This window comes from Psammomys obesus, unplaced genomic scaffold (genome assembly GCF_907164565.1).
Source record: "Psammomys obesus unplaced genomic scaffold, mPsaObe1.curated_primary_1811, whole genome shotgun sequence".
Lineage (NCBI taxonomy): Eukaryota > Metazoa > Chordata > Mammalia > Rodentia > Muridae > Psammomys > Psammomys obesus.
Genome location: NW_026596130.1, coordinates 423,892 through 438,766, shown reverse-complemented (window position 1 = coordinate 438,766; position 14,875 = coordinate 423,892). Strand labels below are relative to the sequence as shown.

At 56.1% G+C, this 14,875-nt stretch overlaps 2 protein-coding genes across 11 annotated transcripts; both read left to right on the top strand.

Annotated features, from left to right (window-relative positions):
* The first annotated feature begins 596 nt into the window (after nucleotides 1-596).
* Nucleotides 597-11,171, top strand: Ppt2 (palmitoyl-protein thioesterase 2). 8 transcript variants are annotated; one of them, XM_055591945.1, is made up of 9 exons: nucleotides 597-765; nucleotides 1,846-2,036; nucleotides 2,243-2,396; nucleotides 2,881-2,976; nucleotides 3,070-3,177; nucleotides 4,731-4,814; nucleotides 4,922-5,006; nucleotides 10,125-10,179; nucleotides 10,368-11,171. In XM_055591945.1, exons 2-9 carry the CDS (start codon nucleotides 1,854-1,856, stop codon nucleotides 10,509-10,511), a joined length of 909 nt encoding a protein of 302 aa, XP_055447920.1. In that variant the 5' UTR covers nucleotides 597-765; nucleotides 1,846-1,853; the 3' UTR covers nucleotides 10,512-11,171. The 8 variants fall into 8 exon arrangements, with proteins under 8 accessions (XP_055447920.1, XP_055447919.1, XP_055447915.1 ...); XM_055591944.1 differs by having other exon boundaries at nucleotides 747-934; XM_055591940.1 differs by lacking the exon at nucleotides 597-765 and adding an exon at nucleotides 1,481-1,549.
* Egfl8 (EGF like domain multiple 8) lies at nucleotides 11,129-14,837 on the top strand. Of its 3 annotated transcripts, none has more exons than XM_055591936.1 (8): nucleotides 11,129-11,194; nucleotides 12,548-12,669; nucleotides 12,850-12,972; nucleotides 13,056-13,165; nucleotides 13,258-13,353; nucleotides 13,462-13,632; nucleotides 13,708-13,787; nucleotides 13,866-14,837. In XM_055591936.1, exons 2-8 carry the CDS (start codon nucleotides 12,569-12,571, stop codon nucleotides 14,460-14,462), a joined length of 1,278 nt encoding a protein of 425 aa, XP_055447911.1. In that variant the 5' UTR covers nucleotides 11,129-11,194; nucleotides 12,548-12,568; the 3' UTR covers nucleotides 14,463-14,837. The 3 variants fall into 3 exon arrangements, with proteins under 3 accessions (XP_055447911.1, XP_055447910.1, XP_055447912.1); XM_055591935.1 differs by lacking the exon at nucleotides 11,129-11,194 and adding an exon at nucleotides 11,252-12,098; XM_055591937.1 differs by lacking the exon at nucleotides 11,129-11,194 and having other exon boundaries at nucleotides 11,252-12,669; nucleotides 13,866-14,019; nucleotides 14,190-14,413.
* The last annotated feature ends 38 nt before the right edge of the window (nucleotides 14,838-14,875 follow it).

The window sequence follows — 14,875 nt, the reverse complement described above, 5'->3', positions numbered from 1 at the left end:
GGCTGAAATGCTTTAGCAGAGGGGAGCAAGATGGACTTGCTTATTTTTGATAGGCAGGTTTGGAAAGGCATGCTTTGGCGGGGCTGAATTCTTGGGCCTGTCAGCGTTCATGTCCATTTCTTACAGTGGCCCCTGTCCTCCCCGCCGCCTGCCCCAAGAGACAGATCCCCTCGGATGTCAACCCGAGGCACAGCGGTGACTTCAGGTCTTTTTATTTTGCTTTTTGCTCCGTGGAGGGCGTGGGTGGGGAGGTGGGGTGAGGATGATCTACAGAAGGTCTTTCCCCTTTAGCATTTCCCGACCCTCCCCTGAGGCAGTAGCCTTAGGACAAGGCCCTCCAGTGGCATCCTGGAGAGCAGTTCCCACGGCTTGAGCCTTCCCAGGTCTGAGAACATTTCACACCGCAGTCCCACACCACACCGGTGCTTCCGGTTTTTCAAGCGTGGATGGATCAGGCAGAATCCCGAAAGCATCCCTCCCACACCACCTTCACCACACGCTTCTGGTTTTATTGAGACATGAGTTTAGACTGCGCGAAGACCGGCTGAAGCATGCTCAGAAATCCTGGAAACTTATTTAACTGCTAAGTCAGAGCCTTTCGAGATACAGGCCATCCCCGGACACTCAGGCGTGCGCAGGAGTCACGGGTAGGCCGAGCAGGTGCCAGCGCTGAAGTCTGGCTGCCGTCTGGCTCCCGAGGCAGGATCTGTGTCGCCGCAGATTGTCGGGGTCGCTTAGGGTTGAAAGACTGGTGGAATTGCTGTGGTGAGTCCTTGCCCCGCCCGGGGCCCACACCCATGTAAGGTGGGTCATGAACGCGGAGATAAAAGTAGGGCCAGAGAAAGTGGGTCAGGCTGCACTTCACTCGAGAGGCCTGGAGGACTCTCGCGTCTCCGGAGACAAGGGCGCAACACGCACTTCAAAGTGAAGAGTTGTAAGGCGCTGATCCGGAGCGGGAGGGCAGGCGGGAGCGGGCAGGGGGGCGCCCCGGCCGCCTTCGGCCCAGCACGCTGACCTGCGGCAAGCCTGGTCCGGCTAGACCTGGCGATCGGCTAGACCTGGCGTCCGGCTGTCCTGACCTCCCCGCTCGCACCTTCTCTTGGGACCAGAAATTCGGGCTCTGCCGAGGAGCCAGACAGCCCGGGCTGGGAAGTGGGGCGCAGCAAGGAGGGGAAGTTGGACCCCTGACGGGCCGGACGCTGCTGAGCCCGCGAAAGCCTTCTTTAGATACCCAGGACTACTTTCTCTACGGTTGCAGCTCCCCACCCGCCTCAATGGACCGCTCCGCCTCTTTCCTCCCCAGCTCCTTGGGTGCAATGGAACGTTCCATTGCCTCCCCGGTCCGCGGGCCGCGTTGCAGGGGACGCTCGCCCTGTTGCCAGGGAAAGCCCCGGACGTGACGGCTTTGCGCGACCCCGAGCAGCCCTCCCCACTCCCCTCCGTCGTTCCACTGCGCGCTCTCCTGGTCCCGTTTCCCCTCCCACCCCGTGGACTTCAGACTGGGTAGAAGTAAACAGCTGGAGGAGCGAAGCCTCCAGACCCAGGCCAGGTGGGAGTTTCCACTCTCCGTGGGGCCTGGGCTGCTGCTGTGGGGCCTTTGCAGAGCCCAGAGTTGCATGGCCGAGGTGATGCTTAAGGAAGATCCTGGGCCTAGGGGACCAAGTCCCGTGAGCGTCAAGTTGGGGCGGGACTTAGGGTGAGCATTGGTGTCTTAGGGGGTGTGTTTGTGCCGAGCGAACCCGAGTAAGTAAAAGCGGGCCGTAAGGCTCGGGTAGGAGCCGAGGCCGGAGGGCGGCTCGCCGTGAGCCCGTTTGCTTTCCTTCACAGCTCCTCGTTCCTTCTCAGGTGGGAGCATGCCGGGGCTGCGGAGGCACAGGCTTCCTTCCGCGTGGACTTTGCTCCTCCTGCCGTTCCTGTGGCTGCTCATGCCCGCAGCCCCCGCACCCCACCGCGGGTCCTACAAGCCCGTGATCGTGGTGCACGGGCTGTTTGACAGTTCCTACAGCTTCCGCCACCTGCTGGACTATATCAATGAGGTCTGTCAGGGGACACCGGCCGCGGGGTGTTGGAACAGCTACACTGGCTGGGGGAGGAAGCGCGGGGCGGGGCAGCTGAGACAGCCCCTCCAGGCCAGGCGTTAAGGGGAGAGCTGGGGGCAGGGGCTCCTTCCAGCAAGCAAGCGCAGCAAACGCACGTGCCTCCGCCGCCCAACCCCAGTGGCTGCATTGCCCCCTTCCCACAGACGCACCCCGGGACTGTGGTGACGGTGCTTGATCTCTTCGATGGCAGAGAGAGCTTGCGGCCGCTGTGGGAGCAGGTGCAAGGCTTCCGAGAGGCTGTGGTCCCCATCATGGAAAAGGCCCCCGAAGGGGTGCACCTCCTCTGCTACTCCCAGGGTAGGCAACACCCTCCTAACCCCCAAACCCTGTCTGCTGCAAAGACACTTGAGCGTTGCTCTGCTCAGAGCCCCAGCGAATGAGCGCTGGTGTTTGATCCTATCCGCTCTTGTCTTCCTCCTGCGGGGCCTGGATGGGAGGGAGGCGTCCTTCCGTACCATTGCCCATGGTTCTCTTGGATTTGGGGATTTAGAGAACAGCTAAATGCATATTCCTTTGGTCAGAGGCCTAGAGGCTCTTAGCATGCTTCTATCACATATGTGACCTGTTGGCACAGAGTGTGTCTGAGGCCTTGGATTCCAGTCTTGGATTCACTATTCTGAGAGACAGGAACAAGGGTCACTCCAGTGCCTGTCCTCTCCCTCTTTCTCTCTCTCTGTTTTCCAAGACAGAGTTTCTCTGTGTAGCCTTGGCTGTCCCGCACTCTCTTTGTAGACCTGCCTGGCCTGGAGACTCACAAAGCTCTGCCTGCCTCTGCCCGCAGGGGGCCTGGTGTGCCGAGCTTTGTTGTCTGTCATGGATGACCACAACGTGGATTCTTTCATCTCTCTCTCCTCCCCACAGATGGGGCAGTATGGAGGTGAGTGGGCGCTGTGGGTTCCGTGGAAGGCAGGCTGCCCGGGGCTCAGGGGCTGAGGGGCTGAGGCCGCCTTGGCACACCTTTTCTTCTCAGACACAGACTATTTGAAATGGCTGTTCCCTACTTCGATGCGGTCTAACCTTTATCGGGTCTGCTACAGTCCTTGGGGCCAGGAATTTTCCATCTGCAACTACTGGCACGGTGAGTTGGGGGGCACTGCCCTGGGGCCTCCCGTGGACAGGGCGCTGTGGGGGCGGGGCCTGCTGCTCCCACCTCTGCCATAACCAAAGTAACAGCTTCCATCCACCCGGTTGCCTCAGAGAGTGTAGTCTCATGCAGAAATTTCTGTAAGAATAACTAGTGGATTATCATTATTGCTTGCTTGCATAAGCACGTATGTGCAGGTCAGAGGACAACTTTCAGGAGTCCGTTGTCTCCGCCATAGTGGGTCATAGGCCGTGTGAGTGAGGGACACATGTCCCGATAAAGCATTATTTACAGAAGCAGGTAACAGGCTGGATTTGGTCCTTTAGGGTCCAACCTCTGCTACAGTGCAGTGTGACCGTGGATGCCAGGGCCGGATTAGGGGTTGAAGCCTGACGCTGCTGAGTGACCTTGGGCACCTTTCTTAGCTCTCTGAGACTCAGTCTCCTTCTCCAGAGTAATGCAGCATACACCTCGTGAAGGCGCTGTAATGATTAAAGCAATGAGAGTAACGGACTTTTAATCGCTGACTCATAGAGGGAAGCAGATAAAGTGCCTCCTGGGGTCACGGATGGGCACGAATTTCACCCCAGCACTTTGGTTTGAAGCCAGCCTGTGTTGTAGAGGAGTTCCACGGCAGGCAGGACTAAACAGACCATGTCTCAAAAATCAAACAGAGCAAAACAAACTCCAAAACTGTGTCCCAGCTTGTGGCAGTTGTTCTCCTGTTGTGTGGTTGGATAGCTAGCTTTGCTTTTAGATTTGTGTATGCATTTTATGTACCCGGGCGTGTCTGCATGTCCACCTGCACACCAGAAGAGGGCGGCAGACAGTTGGGCCGTGGGCGCTGGGACCTGAACTCAGGACCTTCAGAAGAGCAGTGATTGCCCTTTTTAAGATTTACTTGTTTTTACCTACATACATGAGTGCTCTGTCTGCATGTGCAGGTCAGAAGAAGTCACCAGATCCCAGCTTAGACAGAAGGTTGTGAGCCACCATGTGGTTGCTGGGAATTGAACTCTGGAAGAACGGTCAGAGCTCTTAACCACTGAGCCGTCTCTCCAGCCCCAGTCTTTACTATTACTGTTGTCTCCTGACTGACCCTGCTGCCTCTAGTCTGCTCTCCCAGTGTGTTTTCCCCTTTCTTTCTTTCTTTTAATTTTTAATGAGTGTCTATCTGCATATATGTGCCCCACATACATTCCAGTTTCCTGTGGAGGCCAGAAAAGGGCATTGGATCCGTGGGACTGGAGTTACAGTTGTGAGCCAGTGTGGGTGCTGAGAATTGAACCAGGGTCCTGGAAGAGCAGCTGGTGCTCTTCACAACCGGCCAGCCCTCCAGCCCCCTGGAACTCTGTATGTAGCCAAGGATGACTTTGAACTTCTGATCCTTGTGTCTTAACATCCTGATGCTAGGATTACAGGTGTGTGCCACCCGTGCCCAGTTCACTCGGGGCCTGGGGTCAAAAGCAGGGCATGCTAGACAGTGACTCCCAGCTGAGCTACACCCCCAGCCCCTGGCTGTCTTCCTAACTGCTGTTTGCACTCAGATCCTCACCATGATGACTTGTACCTCAACGCCAGCAGCTTTCTGGCCCTCATCAACAGGGAGAGAGACCACCCCAATGCCACTGGTAAGATCCCCACCCCCACCTGTGTCCCCTCGCCTGCTTCCAGCTAAACCTGGCCTGATCCCTGTGGCTGACCCTGTGGCTGACCCCGTGTCTTCCCGTCTCTACAGCGTGGCGGAAGAACTTCCTTCGAGTGGGCCATGTGGTGCTGATTGGGGGTCCAGATGATGGAGTGATCACTCCCTGGCAGTCTAGGTAAGAGGGATTACAAAGGCCCCCACCAGTCTCGCCTCCCAAGCCTGCTGTAGTGCCCCCACAGCTGATGTTCTTTTAGAGAAGGAGGCCCAGTGTGCAGCCCAGGATTGGCGGGTGAGCCTCTGCCTTTGCCTCCCAAGTGACAGGCATTATTAGCACATCCATGTCTCCCTCTTACTTCTTTTTGGCAAGGCTGGGATCAGACCCAGGGACTTGCACACACTGGGCAAGTGTTCTCCGAACTTGCCCCTTGTAGAAATGTTTGAGCCTGGGGCAAGATCGTTTGAGCCCCGGAGTTCAGGATGAGTGTGGGCTAGAAAATGAGATTGCTTCACCAAAACACCAGAAAAAAACTGACGTATTTAATCCCAGCACTCAGGAGGAGGAGGCAGGTGGGTCTCTGTTTCTCGTGATCCAAAACCCGCCGCTGCCAAGCAAGCAAGCAAGCAAGCAAGCAAGCAAGCAAGCGGTCTTTTAATTTTGGCAGCTGGAGATGTGGCTCTGTTGGTAGAGGGCTTGCATAGCGTGCCCCCCCCAACACACACAGACACAGTTCACTCACCAGGGCCACAGAGAGGGGATCCGAAGTTCAAGGTCATCCTTGGACTATATTAATCCAGCCTGAGCTACATGAAACCCAGTTTCAGATACCACATACAAACATGCATACAGAAATAATTTTGAAGTAATCACAGATTCTTAGGAGGTTGCTGAGAAGGTTTATCAAGGTCCTGTGTGAGCTTTATCCGATTTCCCTTGGGGCTGTAGCTTAGGTATCTAAAACACAATATCAACTACCAGGCGTGGTGGGTTTTAATTCCAGCATCCCTTCTGGAGGCAGAGGCAGGGGGATCTCTGAGTTCAAGGTCAGCCTGGCCTACAGAGTAAGTTCCGGACAGCCAGGCCTACACCGAGAAACCCTGTCTGAGAAAACAAGTAATAATCTCAAAAAGGCCAATGTCAGGACACTAAGGCCACTCCAGCGGGAGCTTGAGGTCCGAGCCATTTTATCTCGTTTGCTGCCATTTCTCTGCCGACCCATCAGAGCGCCTGCCTCTGTCTCATGTCTCAGGAAAGCTGATGGCTGGGGGGCGCTGCACACCTGTGTTATCGGGAGCTGCTCTGGGAATGTCACCTATAATTCACCCAACACATATTTATTGAACACTGCATGTGTGTCCAGGTGCAGTCCTGGGCCCTGGGGAAGCATCGGCAAAGGAAGTCCCTGCTGTTACGTACTTTCTGCTCTGGTTAGGGAGAAGCCACTCAATTAGAATACTTATGGCAGCTGCAGTGAAAGAGGAGGCAGGGGCCTGCTGTAGCCTCCACTGAAGGCAGCATCCTCTGAGGAGCGTTCCATCTGAGCAAGCCTGAGGAAGTAAGGGCAGGCCTGTGCTGTGGGAGCCAAGCCGAGCCTCCGTGAGGATTGGGGAGGCAGTGTGGGGAGAGCAGGAGGAGGTGAATGAGGTACAGGCATGGTTCCATTCAATCCTTGTTGCCAGTGTCAGGCCCTTGAGCTATTTTTTATTGTGATAAAACTGTAGCTGAACCTGGTGTGCCCAGCTGTAAACCCAGTACCCTGGAGGCAGAGAAAGGCTGTTTATTTTGTGATTAGCCTTGGCTACTAAGTAGAGTCTGCTCAGGGACAACAAGCTAATAGGTCACAATGAGCTGAGAGGGTGCAGGCCAGAGTATTTGGCCAGCATCCTGAAGTCCTGGGTTTGAATTTGTTTGTTTCCTTGTTTCTGGAGACAGGTTTTCTTTTAGTCCAGGCTCTGTAGAAAAGACTGGCTTTGAACTCACAGAGATCCTCCTGCCTCCACCTCTTGCGTGCTGGCCTTAAAGGCCTGTGCCACTGCACCTGGCCCCTGGGTTTGGTTCTCAGCGGCAGGAGGGAAGAAGGATGGGTAGGTAGAAGTCACATTCTTTAGGATAGAGTGCCATGTGTCCAGGCTGCCCCAAATTTGTTATAGCGCCAAGGACACAGACCTTTGACTGCATACACAGTCAAGTGTATGCAGTCCTGGGCATGGAACCCAGGACCTCATGCATGCTGGGCAGTCACTACCAGCTCACCTTATATACCCAACTTTAAAAGTTAAGGTTTTCAAGTGAATAGTTCTGTGGCATTGGCTACAGTAACACTTGCGTAACCATCACCTTCCCTCTTGAACATTCCCCGAAGCTTCATTGAACACTTCTCCCCCCCCAATCCTTGGAGAGAGAGAGTGGAGAGAGAGAAGGGGGGACTGGAGAGGTGGATCTGTCGTTCTGCTCTTGCAGAGGACCCAGGTCTGGTTCCCAGCATCCACATGGTGGCTCACGACCGTCCATAGCTCTAGTCCTAGGGCTGTCCCACCGCCTGCGGTCCTCGAGGCGCTGAATGTGGTGCGCATAGGCATGGCCAAGCTGTTCATCCATACACACAGGAGGAAACATCACGCTGGGGCTGCTGGCACCTCTGTTTAATCCCAGCAGGAGGGAGGCAGGGGCAGGTGGATCTCTGAGTTCAAAATCAGCCTGGTCTACAGAGTGAGTTCCAGGACAGCCAGGGCTGCAAAGTGAGACCCTATCTCAAAAAGAAATAAAATATTCTAAGTGAGGTAGGACAGCGTTGGAGGGTCGAGGAAAGAGTGGCGACCTTCCAAAATAAAAACAGTACAGGAGGGCTGGGGAGATGGCTCAGTGGTTAAGGGCACTGTCTGCGCTTCCAAAGGACCTGGGTTCAAGTCCCAGTGCCCACATGGCAGCTCACAACTGTCTGTAAGCCCAGTTCCAAGGGATCTGACACCTTACTAATGCACATAAAGTTAAATAAATTATTTAAAAAAAAACAGTGCAAGAGTAAGGGTGGCTTTTACGTGCACAGTGCCATTCCGTGTTTGATGCTCCCGTGTTTGTAACAGCTCTTGGTAATGGCTTGTGGCATGTTCCAGGGCACCATCTTATTTTTCAGTTTAGTTCCTCCGATTGACTTTGCGAGCATGCTCATGTAGGACCGCACGGGTGCGAGGGATCAGAGCAACGTGCGGGGCTCCGTTGTTCCTTCTGCTGCGTGATCTGTGGGACTGAACTCGGCCTGTCGGCCGGCAGCGGGCACCTTTGCCTGCTGGGTTATACGATGGTGTGAGAGCCCTTGGAGCTGAGCTTCCAGGCACCACCCCCACCCACTCGCCAGCGTGGGTTTGGGAATTGAGTTTGGGTCTTGTGAAAGAGCATAGCATCTCTCTAGCCCCCCTCTGTTCTCCTAGATGAGCTAACTTCACCCTCACAGCCACCCAGTTCGGGGGTAATGCCTGGCCATGCCAGACACACCAGGCAGGGACTCTCAGGCTTGCCTGTACATGCAGCATTAGTAATTAAGAACAGGCTGTCTTCTGGTTTTCCTTTCCCTCCACAAAGGGCGCACTTTTACACGGCATGATAAAACATTGGTTTCATAGGCTCAGAGCTGGGTTCCAGCCTGTCTTTTCTAAAACCCAGCCCCCATACCTAGCTGTGTCATCATGTTGCTCCTCCTGCCTGGAACATGCTTCCTCAGCCAGGGCTCCTTTCCGGCCTGCTTTCCTCTCACTCTCAGACTCCTAGGTGCTTTTTTGTTGTTGGTTTGGTTTGGTGTTTTTTTGGAACAAGGTTTCTCTTACATAGCCCTGGCTGTCCCAGACCTTGTTATGTAGATCAGGCTATCCTTGAACTCTCAGAGGTCCACCTGCCTCTGCCTCCCAAATGCTGGGACTAAAGGCATGCGCCACCACACTCAGCAACTCCTAGATTTTTTTTTTAACACTATGAGCTTTTGTCAAGTTATCGACAAGGTCTACTTGCTTGTAATTTTTTCTCTCTCTCCTTTTGAGACGGGCTTCCACTTTGTAGCCCTGGTTTGGCCTGGAACTCACTGAGATTCTCCAGCCTCGGCCTCCTGAGTGCTGGAATTAATGGCGCACACCACCACACCTAACGATATTTTAACTGGGCATGGTTGTGCCTTTAATCCTAGCACCCAGGAGTCAGGTGGATGAGTTCCAGGCCAGCTAAGGTCACCTAGTGAGAAGTTGCCTCAAAAAAGTAAGCAAACAACAAAGTCCCCTGTGGACTCACACATGGTGTTCTGGGTGAGGCCCTGCAAACCAGCCAGCCGACCTACTTGCAAAAGTGCTGGCCTAGAGTCCATGCTAAAGTCCATGCTAGGCATGCATGGCTTTGCTTTGTTTTAACTCTTTGGTTTTTCTAGATAGAGTCTCTACGTAGCCTTCACTGTCCTGAAACTTTAGAGCAGGCTGGCCTCCCAAGATCGCCTGCCTCTGCCTCCCACGTGTTTAGATTATACACACATACTACACTTGGTTCTTGAGTTTCCTTTAAGGATATTTACTATTTTGACTCCTGTGTAGGTGTGTGTACATGTGGCTTTGTACCTGTGTGAGCTCAGGTGCTTTTGTGGGAGCAGCCAGTGCTCTTGTCTGCTGAGCCGTCTCTCCAGCCCCCAAACTTAAATTCTTTTTTTTTTAAAAAAAAATTATTTTATTTGTTTTGTTTTCTGAGACAGCGTTTCTCTGTGTAGTCCTGGCTGTTGTGGAAACTCACTCTTCCTGAGTGCTGAGATTAAAGGAGTGTGCCACCGTTGCCCAGCACTTACTTTATTATTAAGATTTATGTGTTCGGAGGGGTGGTTTGCCTGCATGTACATCTGTGTGCTATTGGTTGTGTCTGATACCGGCAGAGGCCACGAGATGGCATGGATCGCCTGGAACTGTAGTTACAGATGGCTGAGACAGTGTGGTGGTGCTCGGAATTCAACCTGAGTCCTCTGGAAAAGCAGCCAGTGCTCTTAACCAATCCCACCCTTAAAGTCTTCAAATCAGGACTTGTTCTCAGTTTTTAGTTGTTTGAGACAGGGTCTCATGTAGGCCTGTCTGGCCTGGAACTCACTGTGCAGCTGGAGCTGGCCTCCAACTCGTACGTCCCCCTTCATCTCTCAAGTGTCCCTGTGCCCAGGTCCTGTGAGAGAGTGGGTGTGCTCTGTGCTCCCCATCTCCTAGCGGGCTGAGTCTCTGGGGAACACTAACGCATGGCAGTGCTCCTGGCTCCCCTAAATCCCCTCTGCAAATCTCTTTGTAGCTTCTTTGGTTTCTACGATGCCAACGAAACTGTCTTAGAGATGGAGAAGCAGCCGGTAAGCCCTTGGGGAGACTTCCTTCTCCCTGCCATTGCTCCACCTCATTCTGGAGCTCTGCCTGCCTCTGCCTCCTGAGCTGACCGGTCTGCCTCGAGGGGGAGGGGGAGGGGAAGGTCTGGCCACCAGCAGTGCCTCACTCTGTCTCCTCTTCTTCCATGTCTCCACGGCCCCCCACCCACTTGAAGGTTTATCTTCGGGATTCTTTCGGGTTGAAGACTCTCTTGGCCCGGGGGGCCATAGTGAGGTGTCAGATGGCTGGGATCTCTCACACTGCCTGGCACTCCAATCGCACGCTCTATGACACTTGCATCGAGCCGTGGCTCTCCTGAAGCTGTCCTCGTGGGTGTCTCCAGGAATTCCCCAGCCCAGAGTGGTTGTGGCCTTGGGAAGCAGATGCCAGGCTCCGGCAAGCCTGTGACCACCTCATCGCTCCCACACTGCCCCACCCCCACCAGGGCTCCCTGAGCCCTCCCCCTGCTCCTCTGTGAATGACAGGCCCTGGTCCCCTACCTCACATCCTCACTTGGGGATGCCCCCGCGCCCTCCCTTTCTGCCATGGCTGAGGTTGGGAAGCAGGCACTGTGGCCCCGTTGCTGCTGCTGTTGCTCCTCCGGGTCTGGCTGCACCGGAAGAGCCCAGGCCCTGCCCACCACACGGGGCTCCTTCCAGGCCACTCAGGACATTTTTAGCTTGTTATGCCCATGTTCCCTTGTTCTCAGCTTTCCCTTCGTCGCCAGCCTCCTCAGCAAGAGGGACACCGTAAGAGGGGTTCCGAGGCTCCCCTATGGGGACAGTCCACTGTGAAGTGTCGGTGTTGGGGAATATCTGTGGCCTGCAAGGCCCATCTCAGGTTTGGGGGTTCCCCCAGTCCCTATGATCAGTATTGGGGTCTCCCCTGGGAGCCTAGGTTCTTTGAGGCCCCAGGCCCTCTTTTAACTACCCTTCATCGGGTGTCCCTTGTATTTATAGAAATAAAGTTCCGTTTCCTCCGTGTGGCTTGGCTTATTCCCAGGTAAAGGGGACCTGGGCTCCCCCAAGAGGGTGGGGATAGAAAGCCTGGGGCCTGGGCGCCCGGATACTTAGTCTGGGGTGGGGACCCCCTTGGTGTTTCCGCCCTCTGAATGCCCATTCTGTGTGGGTTCCTGACTCTGTGGGTTCTTTCCTGCTAAAGACAATTCTCTTCCTGTCCTGTCCTGGGGTTAGGGGGTTGAGCCCCAGGCTCTGGTAGTTTGGGCCTCAGCCTCATGGGTGGAATTGGCCGGCCACCCCCAGACTAGACGAGGGGGCAGAGGGTCAGGGTAGACATGTGTCATGCCCCTTGACCTTTGTAGGCCAGGGCTGGGGGAGGGGCTGTACAGTGAGTCTCCCTTTGCCTGGGGAAGAGGAATTTGGGTGAGACAATAGTCCCCTGTCTGTTCTGGCTTGGGGGTGGTGCCCCCAGCCTCCAACAAATGCCATCAAGAGACCGAGGCAGTTTTCCCCTTGGTGCCTTGGGGCCGCCCCTGCCCTTCTGTGACGGCTGAGGCTGATCTTGCCTGCTCGGCCATGACCTGCCCTTGCTTTGTCTCTCGCCCTCTCTCTCTGTTCTCACATTGTCCCACAGTGTGTTAGGTTGAGGGGGGTGGGGTGCTGGTTGCTATTAGAGCCAGGAACTTCTGATTTGGGGTTCATATTTGGGGCCTCCAAAGGATGTATGGGTCCTGCTAAGTAGCGCTTGAGCGATGGCGAGGAAGGCAGAACCTGATGACTGAGCTTAGAGGCCTGAGTCTGAGGAGCTTGTGGGAGGGGGCAGGAATGGGAGGCTGCTGTGTGGCCCAACCCCTTAGCCTCTTCCCAGGCAGAGAGGCCCACCCACCAGTCTAAGCTGCCGCTGTTGGGGTTGCTGTGCCTGCAGTCTCCCTGGACAGGGGAAACAGGTGGGAAGAGCAGTGTGTTGGGAGAGAGGAAGCCGGTGTGGGAAGACTTGGGAGTACTTGTCCTCTGGGTGGGGATGAGCTGAGGGGTTTCTGAGAGGCGTGTGTCTCGGGGATTCGTGGTCGGGTGGCAGTGTGGCAGTGGCAGAAGTGTGTTTGTGCGGGTCTGCAGTTCCGAAGGTGATGGTCTGGGGGAGCATAGCAGGGTTGTGTGGGAAGGCCAGCCTCCAGCACTGGAATGGAGAAGTTGGGGTAGGGCTGAGCCTGGCTGAGGATGAATGGGTCGTGATGTGGTAATGTCAGGACGTACCTGGCTAACGGTATAGGCCGCTGTAGACCCTGTGAGTAGCTCATTTAGAATAAAGTGAATGTCCTGACCTCACCTCAAGAGATTGCTTTGGTGGGGGGGGGCTTCTGCTGGAGAGAGGCGTCCAGTAATTGCCTGTCTGCAGCCCACGGCGTCTTGAAGAACCATGGGGCCCAGGGCTGAGCTGTGGGTTTTCCTGAGTGGATTTTCCTTCCTCCTGCTACTGATGTCAGGCGAGGGGGCCAAAGGAAGATCTTTCAAAGAAAGGTGAGCAGATAGGGGAAGGCCAGGGGGAGGTCTCTGCTGGGCCTGGGTTTGACAAGAGGCAAGACAAAATTGAAAGTGTAGAGTGAGGGCAAGATGCTGAGGGCCGTCTGGTGCGTGAGGGGAGTGGGAGGCTGCGGAGGGCCTGCCACACTCAGCGCCTCCTCCCTGGCGTGGCTGCAGTTCGGGAGTGTGCTCCAAACAGACCCTGCTGCTTCCGCTCCGTTACAACGAGTCCTACAGTCAGCCGGTGTACAAGCCCTACCTGACCCTGTGTGCCGGAAGGCGCATATGCAGCACTTACAGGTGAGAGGGAGCCCTCGGGCCCGGGCTCCCGAGGACCAAGCCCAGGACGGTGGAGCCCTGAGCCTGCTGCTTCTGTGTTCTAGGACCACCTATCGTGTGGCCTGGCGGGAGGTGAGGCGGGAGGTCCAGCAGCCGAGTGTGCTGTGCTGCCAGGGCTGGAAGAAGCCCCACCCAGGAGCGCTCACCTGTGAGGGTGAGGCCGGGCCTGAGGCCTTGTGGGGAGCACGCTGGGGAGCTGGCACCCTGTCCCCGGCTTAACTCTCTCTCTTCTCCGATCCACCCCAGCCATCTGCTCCAAGCCTTGCCTTAACGGGGGTGTCTGCGCCGGGCCAGACCAGTGCGAGTGCACCCCCGGCTGGGGGGGGAAGCACTGCCACGTGGGTGAGCAGGATGGGCACCGCCGATAAATAACGGGGGTGGGTGCTGGGACCTCCCCCACCCACGCTGGCACGCTGCCCCCTCGAGCTCCCGCCTCTTTCTGGTAACTAGATGTTGATGAATGCAGAACCAGCCTGACTCTCTGTTCTCACGACTGTGTGAACACCCTGGGCAGCTTCGAGTGCAGCTGTCCCCAACCCCTGGTGCTGGGTCCTGATGGCCGCACGTGTGCCGGGGGCCCCCCGGAGTCCTCCGTACGTGCCGGCGTCCTCAGCGTGGAGGGTGGGTATAGGACGGCCGCAGGGTGGGCCTGGGTCCCTGCAGCGTGAGGCCACGCTCACGTCTCCTTTGTCCTAGTTCGGGAAGCGGGACAGGAGGGGCATAAGCTGAGGTGGGAGGTCGCAGAGCTTCGTGAGCGCCTGGAGCGGCTGGAGCAGGTGAGTGGCCGGCAGAGGTACTGGGCTTGCCAGGGTCCCTGGGACCGTGCCCACATCCTAAGGTGCCTTCCTTCGCAGTGGGCCACGCAGGCCGGGGCCTGGGTCCGGGCAGTGCTGCCCATGCCACCCGAAGAGCTGCGGCCGGAACAGGTGGCTGAGCTGTGGGGCCGGGGTGACAGGATCGAGTCCCTCAGCGATCAAGTGCTGCTACTCGAGGAAAGGCTGGGTGCCTGTGAGTCCCCTGCTCCTCCTGGACTGAAGAGCCGGCCTCAAGGCAGCATTTCACTCCTGAGACCCTCCCCCACGCCCTGGTCCCCAGGCCGTGTTTTGTTGGGTGACTGGCAGGGCCCTCCCTCCAGCCCCCCCAGACCACAGCCACCTTGCCCCTTTGCCACTAACCAGGTGCCTGTGAGGACAACAGCCTGGGCCCAGGCCTCCAAGGTTGACAAGAAACGCCTGCAACAGCCTGGATCTCTATCTTATGGGGAACCCTGGGATCTAATCTCGGACTGGCAGACCCGGGTTCGCCACCCTGGAGCAACAGGCCACAGAAAGCCCCAGCTCTCTCTTTCTCTTTATTCTCAGTCACTTGCTGTTATCCAGATAATAAAAACAACCACACAAAACTGGATCCCACCCGTTCCTTCTGCCCCCAGCCTACCTCCTGGGTCTTAGGAATGGGTCTAGAGTGGGAGGCAGGGGTGGCCAATGCCACTGGGAGGAAATGAAAATTGGCTCAGAGAGGGAGGTACCTCAAAAGAAAGAGAAATAAATTAAGCGCCCTTCTCTCCCTCTCGCCAGGGTCGGGTTCTTTCCCCTAAGGCCCCAGGGAGCAGAGAGCACGGCTTCTGCTGTCTGCCTCTCCAGAATTTGGTTAGACGGTGCTGGAAGACCTCTATCTGGGGAGCAGGGGAAGCAGAAATTGGCATTTGAGTTAGAAGGGCCATTCCCGACCAGGGTGACCCAATGAGGGTGATAGTGCTGAGGACGGTCCCCAGATGAGCCGATGAGGAGCACTCAGGCTCAGCCTCCAGCCACAGGGTCAGGAGTCCTCAGTAGCAGACGCGCCCACTCACGTGTGGACTTGG